Source organism: Cibotium barometz, chromosome 37, assembly GCF_041138505.1.
Source record: "Cibotium barometz isolate CiBa-2024 chromosome 37, ASM4113850v1, whole genome shotgun sequence".
Taxonomy (NCBI): domain Eukaryota; kingdom Viridiplantae; phylum Streptophyta; class Polypodiopsida; order Cyatheales; family Cibotiaceae; genus Cibotium; species Cibotium barometz.
In genome coordinates, this window is record NC_141082.1 from 24912518 (window position 1) to 24926332 (window position 13815).

General features: G+C 42.0%; 1 protein-coding gene across 1 annotated transcript; it reads left to right on the top strand.

The window, feature by feature from the left end:
- The first annotated feature begins 11553 nt into the window (after positions 1-11553).
- LOC147617099 (protein BPS1, chloroplastic-like) lies at positions 11554-12770 on the top strand. Its single transcript, XM_086776424.1, has one exon. It carries the CDS (start codon positions 11643-11645, stop codon positions 12768-12770), a length of 1128 nt encoding a protein of 375 aa, XP_086632550.1. The 5' UTR covers positions 11554-11642.
- Positions 12771-13815: the final 1045 nt, after the last annotated feature.

Here is a 13815-nt window from a genome sequence, read left to right on the forward strand (position 1 = left end):
ACTATCCCAAGCAAAACTCAACCAATGTTAACTCTCACCTGTCGCCTTATCACCAAAAGAACTCCTTCCATACAAAATAGAATTGAACCAAGACACAAAAGAAAACCTTGATATCACATAATTTGATTCTCTGGACATTCAAAGAAGACTATGTAACACATAATAAGACTTAATCTTGAGCAGGTGGAGGTCATTGAGTTTCCAAGATTCTCGAAAGAATCTTATGAAAAGGTGGTTTATGGCAGTTGCATGGGGCCGTGAGCTCATCATTCTAATTATGAGGATCGGGCACACATTTTTAGGGTTGCATGCAAGGCGATGGGGTAATTTTTTTTCCCAAATTAACTTCGCATGCCATTTGTTGGTGAAGCTCATCTTTTGTTTCTTCTCTCCCATAGTATTTGCAAAGCGAACCTGCTCACGGATAGCCATGGTGCATTTCGAGCTCTTTTTGGTACAGTTGATAGCATTCCCTAATATACCTTGGCAAGCCACCCATGTTCACCCGGCAGCTTTGGAGATTCTGGCCCAGTTACAGAAGGGCGACACAGTGTAGTATGCAGGGAGAAGTTATGAGCTGAACATGTAGTTAGTGCACCAGACTACATTTTCCCTTACAAGGAAGGCACGCCATGTCTTCCTTGTGGACGCATCAACACTTAATGGATTGTTTGGCGATATGATCTCAGGAGAATACAGGTTGGCAAACCACAAACCTAGAAGTAGCAAAGGTCGCCTGTTTATAAGTTCTTCCTAGAGACACTATGGTTGCAGAGTCAGACAGTCAATATTTCTACATAGGTGATGTCGTGGTTGTTGAAAGTAGAACATGGCTAGTGAGTTTCTTTGGCTAAGGTGTTCCTCATCAGATTCAAGAAGGCGGTGGCCCGGCTCACCAAGGCAACACGACACTCGCCTGGGCCAACTATTTACAGTCTTATTCATGAGGGACCTGGTATCACATCTCGGGATGGCCATCGAGCAGGTAGTCGGATCTTCGGGCTAAGATCGTTACCAATCAAACCCATCAGAGGACCGATGCTACTCAGTATAGACTCCACCCTACTGCCAGCAGAGAAGTTCAAAATGGAGACAGCTACGCCTAATACTTGGCAAGATGCTTTGAAGGTGGGAATATAGTGGCAAGTTGAGAGCAAATGGAGCAACTACATGAGAAAGTTCTAACTCTAAAGAGTCAAAATGTTGTGTTAGAGACTCAAGTTAGAGAATTGAAGCAACAAATGGGAGAGCTTTCGAGGACTTATCCGGCATAAAGAAGAGGATGGAGTCTGTGTGTCTGAAGATCGTCTCCGGATGATGGAAACCATTAAGGCATAAACCATGGAGGCCCAAGCTCGGGCAAGTTTCTGGAAGCCCAGGTGAAAGGGTATGCAGATCCTTAAGAGGGTGCCCGGATCCTAGACATAGAAACTTTGGCCGATCTATCGGATATAATGATAGCAGAGTTGGCTTCCTTGTGGGTGCAGCACATGGAATGGCTACGACTTCTGCTAGAGCCTGGGTGTAAGCTGGCTAGAATCCTGCCGAGAGGATGAAGACCTTGACTCTGGAGCACCGAAGGATGCAGTCGTGTGCCGGTAAGAGACCAGAGTTCAGGAGCCAGCCCGTGGGCAAAGTGCCATACTAGGACAAAAAGACGTTGGTTCGTCTTCCTTAAATTTTCAACAGCAAACTCTATTGAGGAGGAAGATTTAACAGTTGGAAGGAGATCTATTGAAGTTGAGTAGCCTTGGGAAACATAGTCATTGAGCCCAAGATGCGGATTGTTCCTACAAAAGTGATGATAGGTTTAGAATTAATCCCAAGTATGGCAAGCAGTTCTTTGTCAAGACATAATACTATCACCATGTTGAGGGAGCATTCTTTAGCCCTGTAGAGCAGAGATATGATGAAGTTAAAGATCAATTTCGGTAGCCTTGAAGTTAGCATACAAGTAAAGCATCAAGAGAATACCAATGAGGTGAAAGAACGCATGAAGGAAATTAATACGCTAAGAGAAAAATTGAATGAAAAGGAACGACGGAGTGGAAAAATAGCACAACAAAAGAAAGGCTTTGTAGAGCAGGAAGGACTTCCAGCGGCGGGGGCAGAAAGCCAAGGGATGACAAAGAAGGCTATAAGGGTGATGACAACGTAATCACAGCTCATATAGCTGGTCTGGAAGAGTTGAGACGTCACAATGATGATCTCCAATAGAGGTTTGCAACTTTGCAAAGAATGTCTAGACATGAATTGAATAATCAGATTCAGGTTATCTGACAAAGATGTGTATTCATTCAGTGGCTTGCAAAAATGGCATCTTGTGCTAATGTGGTAGAACCCATTTGGTATCAAAGGATGGGAGCTTATCTCAAGCAACCTGCTATAGCGCAGATCCCTCCACCACCTCTCCAACTGGTTAGATTTGCTACTAGAGGTGCCACTGCTGCTAGAGGTGCCACTGCTACTGGAGGTGCCACAGAGTCGGAGGAGCAGCACAAGCTGCTGATGATGGAGCAAATGATGACTTTGAAGATGTGGAGTAGCTCTAAGGCAATCCGTGTGGGTTCGAGTCTCTTAATCAAGATCCGTCCACCACCAGGTGTGCTAAGTGTTGGGCGGGACCAACCATCCAGTGGCCCGGCCGACCTTCCAACCTCATCCGTCCAGTCGACTAACCATCTAGATGTAATCCGCCCATCTGTGTATCGGTGTGCTTGTACGAAGCGCTGTCATTGAAGCACCATGTCTTTGTACCGAATTACTTTGTGACTCTTCGACATCCGTTTATATAAAGATGACCTGACATGAATAAATCATTCATTTTTTTGCGCATTGATGTTCCTGTAATATGAAGTTTTGTTTCTATCTTTTAAGTTTAAGTCAAAGTACAATGTTTTCTGTTGACAGTCTTTGCCCCCATTAGATAGCCTCACAAACAGATCTTAAAACCTTTCAAATATAGGCAACTTTCCTTAACTGACCTCTGAGTGATAATATACTCTCTTGGCTGCCCCAGACAAGTTAGAACACTTACTATCACTTGTCGCCAAATTTAGATGGCTCTCCTAGTCTAGATTTGATTCTCCAATGTCCTCTATGACTCTCCGGTGTTTGCAGACTTAATATCCACACTCCCAATGCCTTCCTAATGGTCCTACTAACACTCTTTTGACTATCTTCTAACCTTCATCATGTAGCCTGTTGTCGTGCCATGGCATGCCTATGGTGTGAAACCATGCATATGAAACCATTAAATGCAAATCCAGATGCATGGGGTTAAGTGCCATGATGAGTCATTATATGATGCTTGAGTACATATGTTCATATTGTAAATGAGGTTCAATAAGATGAGCTGAGGCTGAGCCAGGTCTCGAAGCCTCTGTACATGAGTGTGGTGTGAATTATGGAGTTTTATTCATATGGTGGACCTTGTAGTAGGGAACACCCTTCTTAACATGTATGGAAATGCAAAGAAGACTTAAAGCTTGGAGAAAGTGAAAATGTTTTCCATCTCTTTGACAAAATGATAGGAGAAGGTATAAAGCCAAATTTGGTCACCTTCATTAGTGTACTTAATGCATGCAATCACACAGGTTTAGTGGATAAGGGCCAGGTATACTTTGAGTCCATGAGTGAAGATTATGGCATTACCCCAACTCTTGAGCACCATGCTTGCATTATTGATCTCCTTGGCCGTGCTGGCCAACTAGAGGAAGCGGTATTGATGATAACCAAGATGCGAGTCCATGTAGTGCAAGGTTGAGGTAATGAGAATGGAAAACAAGCAAAAGCCAGCTGGAATTATTTATGCAAGGTGGCGGGTGGCAGCATGCGTGGTATAAAAAGGAATATTTTTATTGGGAAATTTCTGGATATTATGAAAAATATAAGCAAGCGCAGCCTTTTAAAATGGGAATCCCGAATCTTGGGCTGCAAAAGGTGGTGAGGCGCCGCATTCCTTGCAGGAAAAAGAGGAAAAACCAGAAGTGAAGGGGGCGGCGCATATCAGAGTGGGGAATCTGTAGAAAAGAGGAGAACCAGTGCGTTATCTACCAGTGAATTTCAAATGAAAGATATATTTACTGTTCATAGCTTGTAGGTGCTAGAATTGAAGAGGAAATTGAGTACTACATTAAGAGATGCTTTCAGCTATTTCCATGTTTTCTCCATCGCGCAGTCTGTTGTGAAGCGACTTTTGCTTTCCCACGTTTTCTCCATCACGCAGTCAGCTGTGAAGTGACTTTTGAGATTAGCAAAAATAAAATCAAAGAGAAAATTCACTCGAAAACGTTCAGATAAGTGTTTTTTTACTACTTTCGATTTAGAAAAAGTGTATATCTCATAAATCCTTAAGGATTTGGAAAATGAGTAAAATGCTTTGGAGAAAAAGTTAAAGGTTTTGGAACTTGGAGAATTGTGGGAAAAAGGTATCAAAAATACATTCAAGCCGTGGGAAGTTGGTTTCACTTCTACTCGATCCAATTTGGGAATTCATGAGCATGTTATAGTTATGCCGTATGCTATCTTTTGTTTGTGAGATGTTAGAATTTAAAAGCAAGCTTTCAGGTGATAAAGGACATCTTGAAATGATGAAATTGATGACACTAGATGTATGGAATGTGAATGGTCACATGTATGTTGGAAATATTTGAAGGTTAAGCTATGCCTACATGTGATTGGCTTGAAGGATTTGGAAAAAGGAGCCAGTGAATCTATGCCTGAAAAGGGACAAGCACTTGGTACACAATTTTGTGCAATCATCAGGATGAATTCAAGGATGTATTGAGGTGAATTGACACATGTATATGTCATTAAAAATGGAGATGTCCTATACTCCTTGGGGAATTTTGTGTGTGAGTTTCCTTGTTAGATTTGGTACCTACTCTCACAGCTAGAAGTCTCATACTTTCCTGGCTATACCGCACACATCACGAGAGCTCTTTGATGAACCCGACGTGAAACTGCTGGGGTGAGAGTGTGGTGAAATACACAGGGAAGCTATGGCTGAGAATTCTGAGGGTCAGGGGGTTCATTTTGACCCCGGAGTTATCCAGATGTTTCAGATGTTTACTATGTACATGCAACAGCAGCAAGCTGCTGAGAGGGGACAAATTTCCACGACCAAAGCACTACAATCAATTGTGAAAAAGGTGGATCAATTTGATGGAAAGTATATCACAAAGTACCTGCGCAATTACATAAAAGAAATGGAGCTAAACAGGGTGACTGAGGAGGATATGGTTCGAAGTTTTGAGCTGGTATGTGTTCCTGAAATAAGAGAGCGCATAAGAGGATTGCAGACAGCACATGGTGGCAGAAATTGGGAGGAGTTCAAGCTTGCTTTAAAGGACGAATATTTCATGAAGGATTCTGAGCGAGTGACCAAATGAACTTTCTTGGAATGGGTCACAAAACCTAAAATGGGAATTTCTGCCACAGAATTGCTAAGAGAGTTTGAGAAGCGCTATGCCCAGCTGTCAAGGATTGAGCGCACAACTTTGGACAGAGAAAAAACGGAGCTCTTCTTACAAGCAGCTGGGAAAGATCTCCAAGAGAAATTGGAAATCCTCCTTGAGGATAAGGATACAGACCAGGGACTAAAGAGTGATTGGAATGATGTTGAGGATGCGGTCACCATGTTAGCAAAGCGGCAACGAAGGAGGGATAAAATGGTGATGAGCTCGGGAACTCCTATAACTGCTGTTACTCCTGAGAATCTACCAAAACCAGCTGCTACAATCCCAAAGGTAGAAGGGCCGATGGATGAGCTTATTAAGGGCATGCGGGACTTAAAATTGAAGATGTCCAGGATTGAAGAAAAGGGGCTATCATTAGGGCAGGCTTCTATGCAAAGGCCTCAAAGTAAAGAAGGGTTTACATATAGATGCATATGGTGTGATGACCTAGAACATGCAAAGAAAGATTGTGCTAGCTATAAAGAAGCTCTTAAAAATCAACTTGTGTTTTTCAAAGATGGGAAAATCCATCTTACAAAGACTGGTCTTCCATTGAGTACAAATTTTGGGAAAGGAGGGATGAAAAAGCTGGTTGAGGATATGGCTGCTAGTCATGCCATCTCAATGGTTGAGGCAGCAACCTATGGATTAAAGGCTGGTCAATCAAAGCAGGGATCTGAGAATGATGAAGATTATGAGAATGAAGACTTTTGGCCATCAACAATGGAATTAATTGCATCAAAGAAGGTGTCTAAGCAAGCTTTGCATGAGGCAGGTGACTGTATACGTCTTGAGACTGGCTGGGAGGAGCCTGTGGTTTCTTTATCTGTTCATGCCTACATTGCTAAATGCCAGAATAATGAGGCACAGGTAGAGGAGAAGCGAAAAAGGGAAAATGAGGAAGGAGGGCCATCAAAAAGAGTTACACGTGGAAAGAAGGATCCTGGGACATCACATATGCCTCCACAGCATAGCAGACCTCCACAGGAAGTTTCAATGGAAGAAGTGCCAGCAAAAATGAAGGAGAAGGGTAAAGGAAAAAGTCCACTCTACAAGCTTCAATCTGATATTGAAGCTGCAACAGATCTCAAAAAGGTGCTTGAAGAGAGGATTCTAAACAGCAGGGTGGAATTTACACTAGTTGGGGATTGCAAAGAAAGAATTTCATGATGAGATAATTGATATTATACGAAGAAAAAGGCAGTCCATAATTGAATCTATTCCATCGCAAGGGGAGGCAAGCACTTCCAAGACTCATGGAGTACAGGTACAGCAAAAGGAAGAGAGAGAAAATGTGGTGGAATGTAATCACTCTGCTAATGGGGCACGACAAGTGCGCTTTGTGGAAGAGGATGATGAAAAAGAAGTTCTTACAAAGAGTCATTACTCCAGGGGCCATTGGGCAAGAGCAACCACTAAAACCCTTATCAAGATAGGTGATTTGGAAGAGCCATATGTCGCTCTAATTGATCATGGGTCTGAAATAAATCTTATGGCTAAAAATCTTTACAACAAATGTAAGTGGCCAATGGATGTAGATCATGGGTGGATGATTAAAGCATCTAATAACTCATCTAGAGAGCTCTATGCAGCATGTCCAAATGTAAGGGTAACTATAGGGGATGTGAAAGATGATCAGAACTTCTTTGTTCAGGAGATGTCATCGTATCCCCTCATCCTTGGGTAACCCTACATTACAGTTGTGAGGATGGAAACAAAAGTTTTGGATGATGGCTCAGCATATGCAAGAATAAGGAGTAAAGATGGCAAGAAAGCTGTTTAGTTCTTGACAGTTTGCATTATTGTGATTGGCTTGAAGGATTTGGAAAAAGGAGCCAGTCAATCTATGCCTGAAAAGGGACAAGCACTTGGTACACAATTTTGTGCAATCATTAGGATGAATTCAAGGATGTATTGAGGTGAATTGACACATGTATATGTCATTAAAAATGGAGATGTCCTATACTCCTTGGGGAATTTTGTGTGTGAGTTTCCTTGTTAGATTTGATACCTACTCTCACAGCTAGAAGTCTCGTACTTTCCTGGCTATACCGCACACGTCACGACACTGTGCTTCCGAATTCTTCTATAGAGCCGGTCTACCTCCGAAGTCAACATCAATTCTAACACTTCCCAAAGTGTCCTCTAGCAGTGATAACCCCTCAAAGACTTCTCAACTAGGCAAGATATCGCCTCCCAGGTTCTCTGTTATGACTGCTACCAATTCACAGCTTCCTCTGAATGGAAAGAATCTACCCAACAAATCAAGCTGATCTAGCTAACATAGATTCTAACTCCTTTGAGTAAGTTGACCACACAGGGACCTCAAAGCACTTAGACAACACTAGATTCAAGCCTCATAATAAATCAACTCACGTGTTGTGTTAGACTAATGCCTCAAAAACACTATAAAATAACAAGCTTTCTATCTCCTTTCCTCAGCTAGGTCCTCAGACAGGTCCATAACTCTAAAAGCTGATGTGAAAAATCACTTCCCCTCAACTAATACTAGTTAGAACAACATCTCTATACCACCTGCTCATCATTTTGATGCGTGGATGGCTCAGAATCAATCCTAAATCAGGTTAACTATCCCAAGCCCAACTCAACCAATGTTAACTCTCACTTGTAGCCTTATCACCAAAAGAACTCCTTCCATACAAAATAGAATTGAACCAAAACACAAAAGAAAACCTTGATATCACATAATTTGATTCTCTGAATATTCAAAGAAGACTGTATAACACATAATAAGACTTAATCTTGAGCAAATGAAGGAAACAAACAGTAGATCAAAGAAACTCTCTCAAAATACCAAAAGGAAATCCAAACATGTATTTTCAAATATTCATAAGATCATCATTAATCATTCAATTACAGAAACTGTATGGAAGCATTTATGTATAAATATATGTTAGGGGTTTTGGTCTCTTATTTTTTACTATGCCCTCCACCTTAGATTGGGATACATCTCTAAACAATTGCCAAGCAAAATCCACTTACTATGGTGAGATACATCAATCACAACCATCATGGTGAGCTAGACATATTCCATCACAACTCATCATGGTGAGCCACACATCCATCACAACCACCATCATGACATCCATCACAACCACCATCATGGTGGTGAGCTAGTGAGATAGATATCTGTAAACAAGAAATTAGAGCTTCCTACTCCCTTCTTATGAGTCCATTTAAAAAATGTAATGATACTACTATTGGTTGGACTACTTATACTTTCATCAAGGTTAGAAAAAAAAAGGTCTTTCAATATATTGAGTGTAATTTTCATGGCCAACAAAAAGTTCATGGTGGGGACTTGCATGTGTAGCACATTTAAAACTTTCTGCACACCAAATACTTGATTTTATCCGATGATCTTTTTACAATGCTCACAAAAGTAGATGAAGGCAATGTAGAAATGTTGCCCACCTCGAAAACAATTAGTTGCTTTCTTTAGCCCAATGGTGGCTATAATGAGGGGTCTTTGATAATGCCATGCTATTTAACCAAAAATAATTATTAAGAGAACTTCTCAAATTTAACTAGTTTTTAGTGACTTATGGATACATGGGCAAGGTTTTTTGTGAGAATGCATTTGTTGACCTATTTTGTTTACAATTCCACCCCCTTGAGCCATCTCATGATTGTGAGCATTGCCTGTTCATAGTTGCGTCCCACCTTTGTTGGAAATGTAGAACAAACCTACTTTAGAAAGTATGAGACGAGACTCCTTCAATTCCTTGTAGGAGTGACCCCACATGATGATGAGAGTGTTCTCCATTCAGTTATCTCTATTCCTTGTAGGAGTCACTACATAAGGGCATGATGATCAGAGTGTTCTCTATTATGTTGGTAGACCCTGTCAAGTGAAGACTATCTAGAGCAAGAGGGTGACGAATGGAGGATGGAATGTAATGATGCCTTAGCCCTATCACTCTATGAGATTTTATTGCCACGTACTTGCCTGTTTTGTGCCATTATAGGTGACGTAACTGATAGTCTCCATGCATGGGATAGATGTATGCCTCACTTGCATGTCATCCAAATGCCATTCTCTAGTAACAATGGCCTAAGACCATTACCAAGTATGCCACAAGAAGCATATGAGATAGGAGTACCCTCCGAGGATGAGGGACCTAGACTAAGTGATGATGAGGGACCTAGACTAAGTGATGATGAGTCTTAGTTTCCATTCATATTGCATCTTTCCGACGATGATCGTATGATAAGCTTTGCTCTTCATTTTTTATATTTTCTTACGTGTGCCATCAAAGTGTGCAGTCAAGTTTATAGGTTTACTAAGGTATCTTTATCAATGTAGGCTTCCACATCTTCACATTCAACCATCTTATAAGAAGCAAACATCAAGTCTCTTCTATTTGAACATGTGTATTTGAGACTTGCTCTTCATGTATAGATCTTTTGTAGTTTTTTACTTTCACCTCTTTTTGCTCTTCTTCCCAAAAGAGTGGATGGTTGTGGTGTAAGATGAATTCACAAAATAATAAAGCATTATAGCTAAGTAGAAACTTAATGGTGTAATCTCAATGGGTGATTATATCTAAACAGAAGCTTAATGGATGATTGTATCCAAGATGAATGATTGTATTTAAGTAGAATCTGAATGTGATGAAGGCCTCTTCTTCCTAAGAGAATGGATGATTATGTGTAAGTAAAACTTAATAGTGTAGGAAATTCACAATATATTTCAACAAATTGTGCATAATACTTGATCTTATCCGATGATATTTTTACAATGCTCAAAAAAGTAGATGAAGGCAATGTAGAAATGTCACCCACCTTGAAAACAATTAGGTGCTTTCTTTAGCCCAATGGATATTATGAGGGGTCTTTGAGAATGCCATGCTATTTAACCAAAAATAATTATTAAGAGAATTTACCAAATTTAACTAGTTTTGAGTGACTTATGGATATAAATTTACCAAAATTACACTATGCAGTGTTACATAAAAGATAGAGAATTCAAAAGATTCATCTAGGTCGTCTTTATTTTTAGGAAAATACATTCACCACAACCTATTTAAACTCATATCATGATATTGGTCTCTTATTTTTTACCATTCCCTCCACCTTAGTGAGATCCATCTCCAAACCATCACCAAGAAAAACAACTTGTTTCTCTTCCCGCAACCTCAACTTGTATAGATATGAGCAACCATTCGCTTTACATACCCTTTCGAAGGCCGACTCCAGTTATGTCAAAGTCAAGAACAAAATGTGCAAAAATGTCTAAATCACTAAAAGTTTTCGAAGATAGGGCTTGAGAAACTCACCTCGGTAACTATCGTACCATCACGCTTATGACTATTATAGTGCACGTGTTTTCCCATGATTTTCTCTAATAGGAAACTTGACCAAGTGGATGAAGTCTCCATCGTGCTTGCAAAATTAAGGCTTCTTAGAGGTTGCAATTAGGAAAGAATCCATGGGAAAATGTGCACATTAGTGGATTGGAAATCCTTGGTTTTATCCCCCGTGTATACACATTATATCCTTTTAATGAGCCACTAAAACAGATCTATTATGTCTTTGATTTTCAATCTTCTTATTGCTAGCACCTCCGTTAGAAATTAGAGCGTCCTACTCCATTGTGAGTCCATTTCGAAAATGTAATGATGCTTACTATTTTCAATCAATAGTTTTCTACCACCACGGTCACGGCCAATATGAGCGGGATATCCGAGGGGACGAGTGCACGTGTGGAACTTTTCGTTATCACACGCAAAACCCGAAAGTCTCCATGTGGATGTTGGAAAGAAAGCTTATCAAATGCATCATGAGGCTTGCATGGATTTCTTTTCTGGAAGCGACGTGCACCTTTTGTCGTCAAGTAGGGTAGCATGAGCATCAACATTGTGTCATGCGGGATGATCTCTGAGTAGGAAAGATGTAATTTAATTTGCCTGTGGTGGCAATAGCCGCAGCCGCAGAGAGAGCGATGGCAGTCGGCAAAAGTGAAGACGTGCCAGCATCCCGCATTGCGTTGTGTCTGCTGAGAGGCCACCCTCGCTCATTAAATAATGGCGACCCTCCCTGTCTCCTCGACTACTGCTCCCTTCTCATCTCCCACTATTTGAATGCCAGTTATTGCAGATAGATCTAACAGCTGCTATCTGCTCCTCCTTGGGCTGAACCGTAAGCAGCACCATCAGTACTATGGCTTCCAGGTCTTTCCTCTCCTCCCTTCTTTGCCGCCTTCACTGTAACAAGCGCCAGTCCCGCGTCTACACCGAGACTGCATCTGCCTCGCAAGCATTCGAGGCTGATCTGGCACACTGCTTCCAGGAGCTTCTTACACAGGCTGGCGACTCCAAGTCGTCCCTCCTCGGTCTGAGCTGGCTCTCCAGTGCTGTGGGTATGCTGCTCTCCACACAGGCGTCTGTGCAGGCCCTCGCTCCTTGCTTGCAAACGTCCCTGCCCGTCCGAGACATGAAGCTGATCCAGCAGTACATGGATGACAGCGTGAAGCTACTGGATGTGTGCCAAGTGGTGAGGGATGTGATGGGTGGCGTGCACGGCTATGTCAAAGCCGTTCAGCTTGCCATCGGCTACCTGCGCTGCAAACCAGGTTTGAGAACCGAAAGGGGTGCGTTGCTGCTAGCAAGAAATGCTCTGATCTCAGCAGAGCAGATGCGAGCAGACCTGCGAGAGCCTGCTACTCCTGGCCGCGCACACCTGCGGCGGAGACACCATCGGCTGGCAGCCTGTAGCTCAATGCTTAGAAGAATGGGGGACAAGCTCAGGGCCCCGGATGAGGATGTACAGAATACGCCCACCTGCTCCTCCTCCTCCTCCTCCTTTGCGTTGCCCGCTGCTTTGTATGGAGGGGAAATGGCTACCCTCTTCGTCTGCAAACTGATTGCAGCGGCGCTCCCTTCTGGGAATCCTCCCCGATCTCAACTAGGTCCTCTGCACGTTTCGGGCCGGCCATTGTGGGCAACTCCTCTTCTAGCACTCCAAGCTAAAGTCAACAAAGAGCTGCTGCAGAGAGTACACAAGAAGCCCCATGGATCTACCCTCTTACCTGACCTCGAGATCCTAGATCTTTCTGTTACACAGATCAATGAGATGTTGAGACAAACTTTGGAACAGCCCAGTACTGCACGATCTCAAGCTGTAAGGGACGATCTCAGCCGTCTTGCTGAGACTACCAGCAAGAGGGCGGAAGAGCTTCAAACCTTTATAGCTACACTCCAACATCAGATCGAGGCTCTCTTCCGGTCGCTGGCAGATACAAGGATAGCGTTGCTTGCCTCCCTCACGCGAACGGGGTTGCACGTGTGAGCCCTCTGTCACACGCCATGCCCCTGAAGTTTTGGTAGCCCTCAAGTAATGTAGTTAGGCTGGAAAGTCTTACAAAACAAATGTAGATAGGGTGTAAAGCCGGCACAAAGACAAATGTAAACATTGTATACTTCAAATTGGATATTGATTTACTAATTACATCATATCATTTGCGCTTCTTCTCAAGGCACAAAATTTCACTTTGCAAGTCATAAACCCAAAGAGGACCGTTTAATTGTTTATTAGAAGGGTCAAATTATGGACCATTTTCTTGCTTAAGAATGAGAAGCGCATACTTTAAGTTTCTGCAACATTAAGCTTCTCTTCCGAGAAGAAGGTATTCTTCTCTCTTTGCACAAGGGGGATCCTCTAAGAAGGATTCATAATTTGAGCATTGGCAAGTAAGTAGCTCTGGCGCCTCACTTTTCATACCGCAAGGGGAGTTTTGAGACAGAGTGGTGACGAGATCTTGATTGTGGTCTGAAAGATTTTGTGACTACGTTGCACAACCTTGAACATCTCGGCCTTGACGTAGGGCCCTTTGGATAACTATAATGAATGCTAGGCCGGTGCTTAGAGCACACACTATTGGAGTGTCACGAGTGTAGGGCTAGAATTTGAAGGTTGCAGTACCCTTCCAAGGGGGTCCAAACTTTTACAAGAAGGGTGAAAACACAATTAATCTTCAAAGGAAGGGAAGGATTTTGGGAAATTTAGTTATATGCCCTTCCAATCTCTTCATAAAGAAAAGCAAGTTAAAGAAAAGCACTAATAGCTAAAGAAATATTTGTCCTCTTGATTTATACAAGTGTTGTAATATTTGCAAGTGACCTTACACATAACTAAAAGCAATATGTGTGCGCGAGAATTGATAGTGTAAAGTTCCTTTGTGCATGTGTATAATATGTTGAGGGGGGTTCCTAGCCTCGCATGCAACCCCTCAATACAATTATAATAAAACTTATTAGAAAATCACCCAAAACACACAAACAACATCCCTTGACCTTAACATACAATGCAAATTCCCTAAAGGAATACATTTAAG

Coding starts and splice junctions, on each gene's coding strand:
- LOC147617099 (XM_086776424.1), top strand. CDS start 11,643: ATGGCTTCCAGGTCTTTCCTCTCCTCCCTTCTTTGCCGCCTTCACTGT.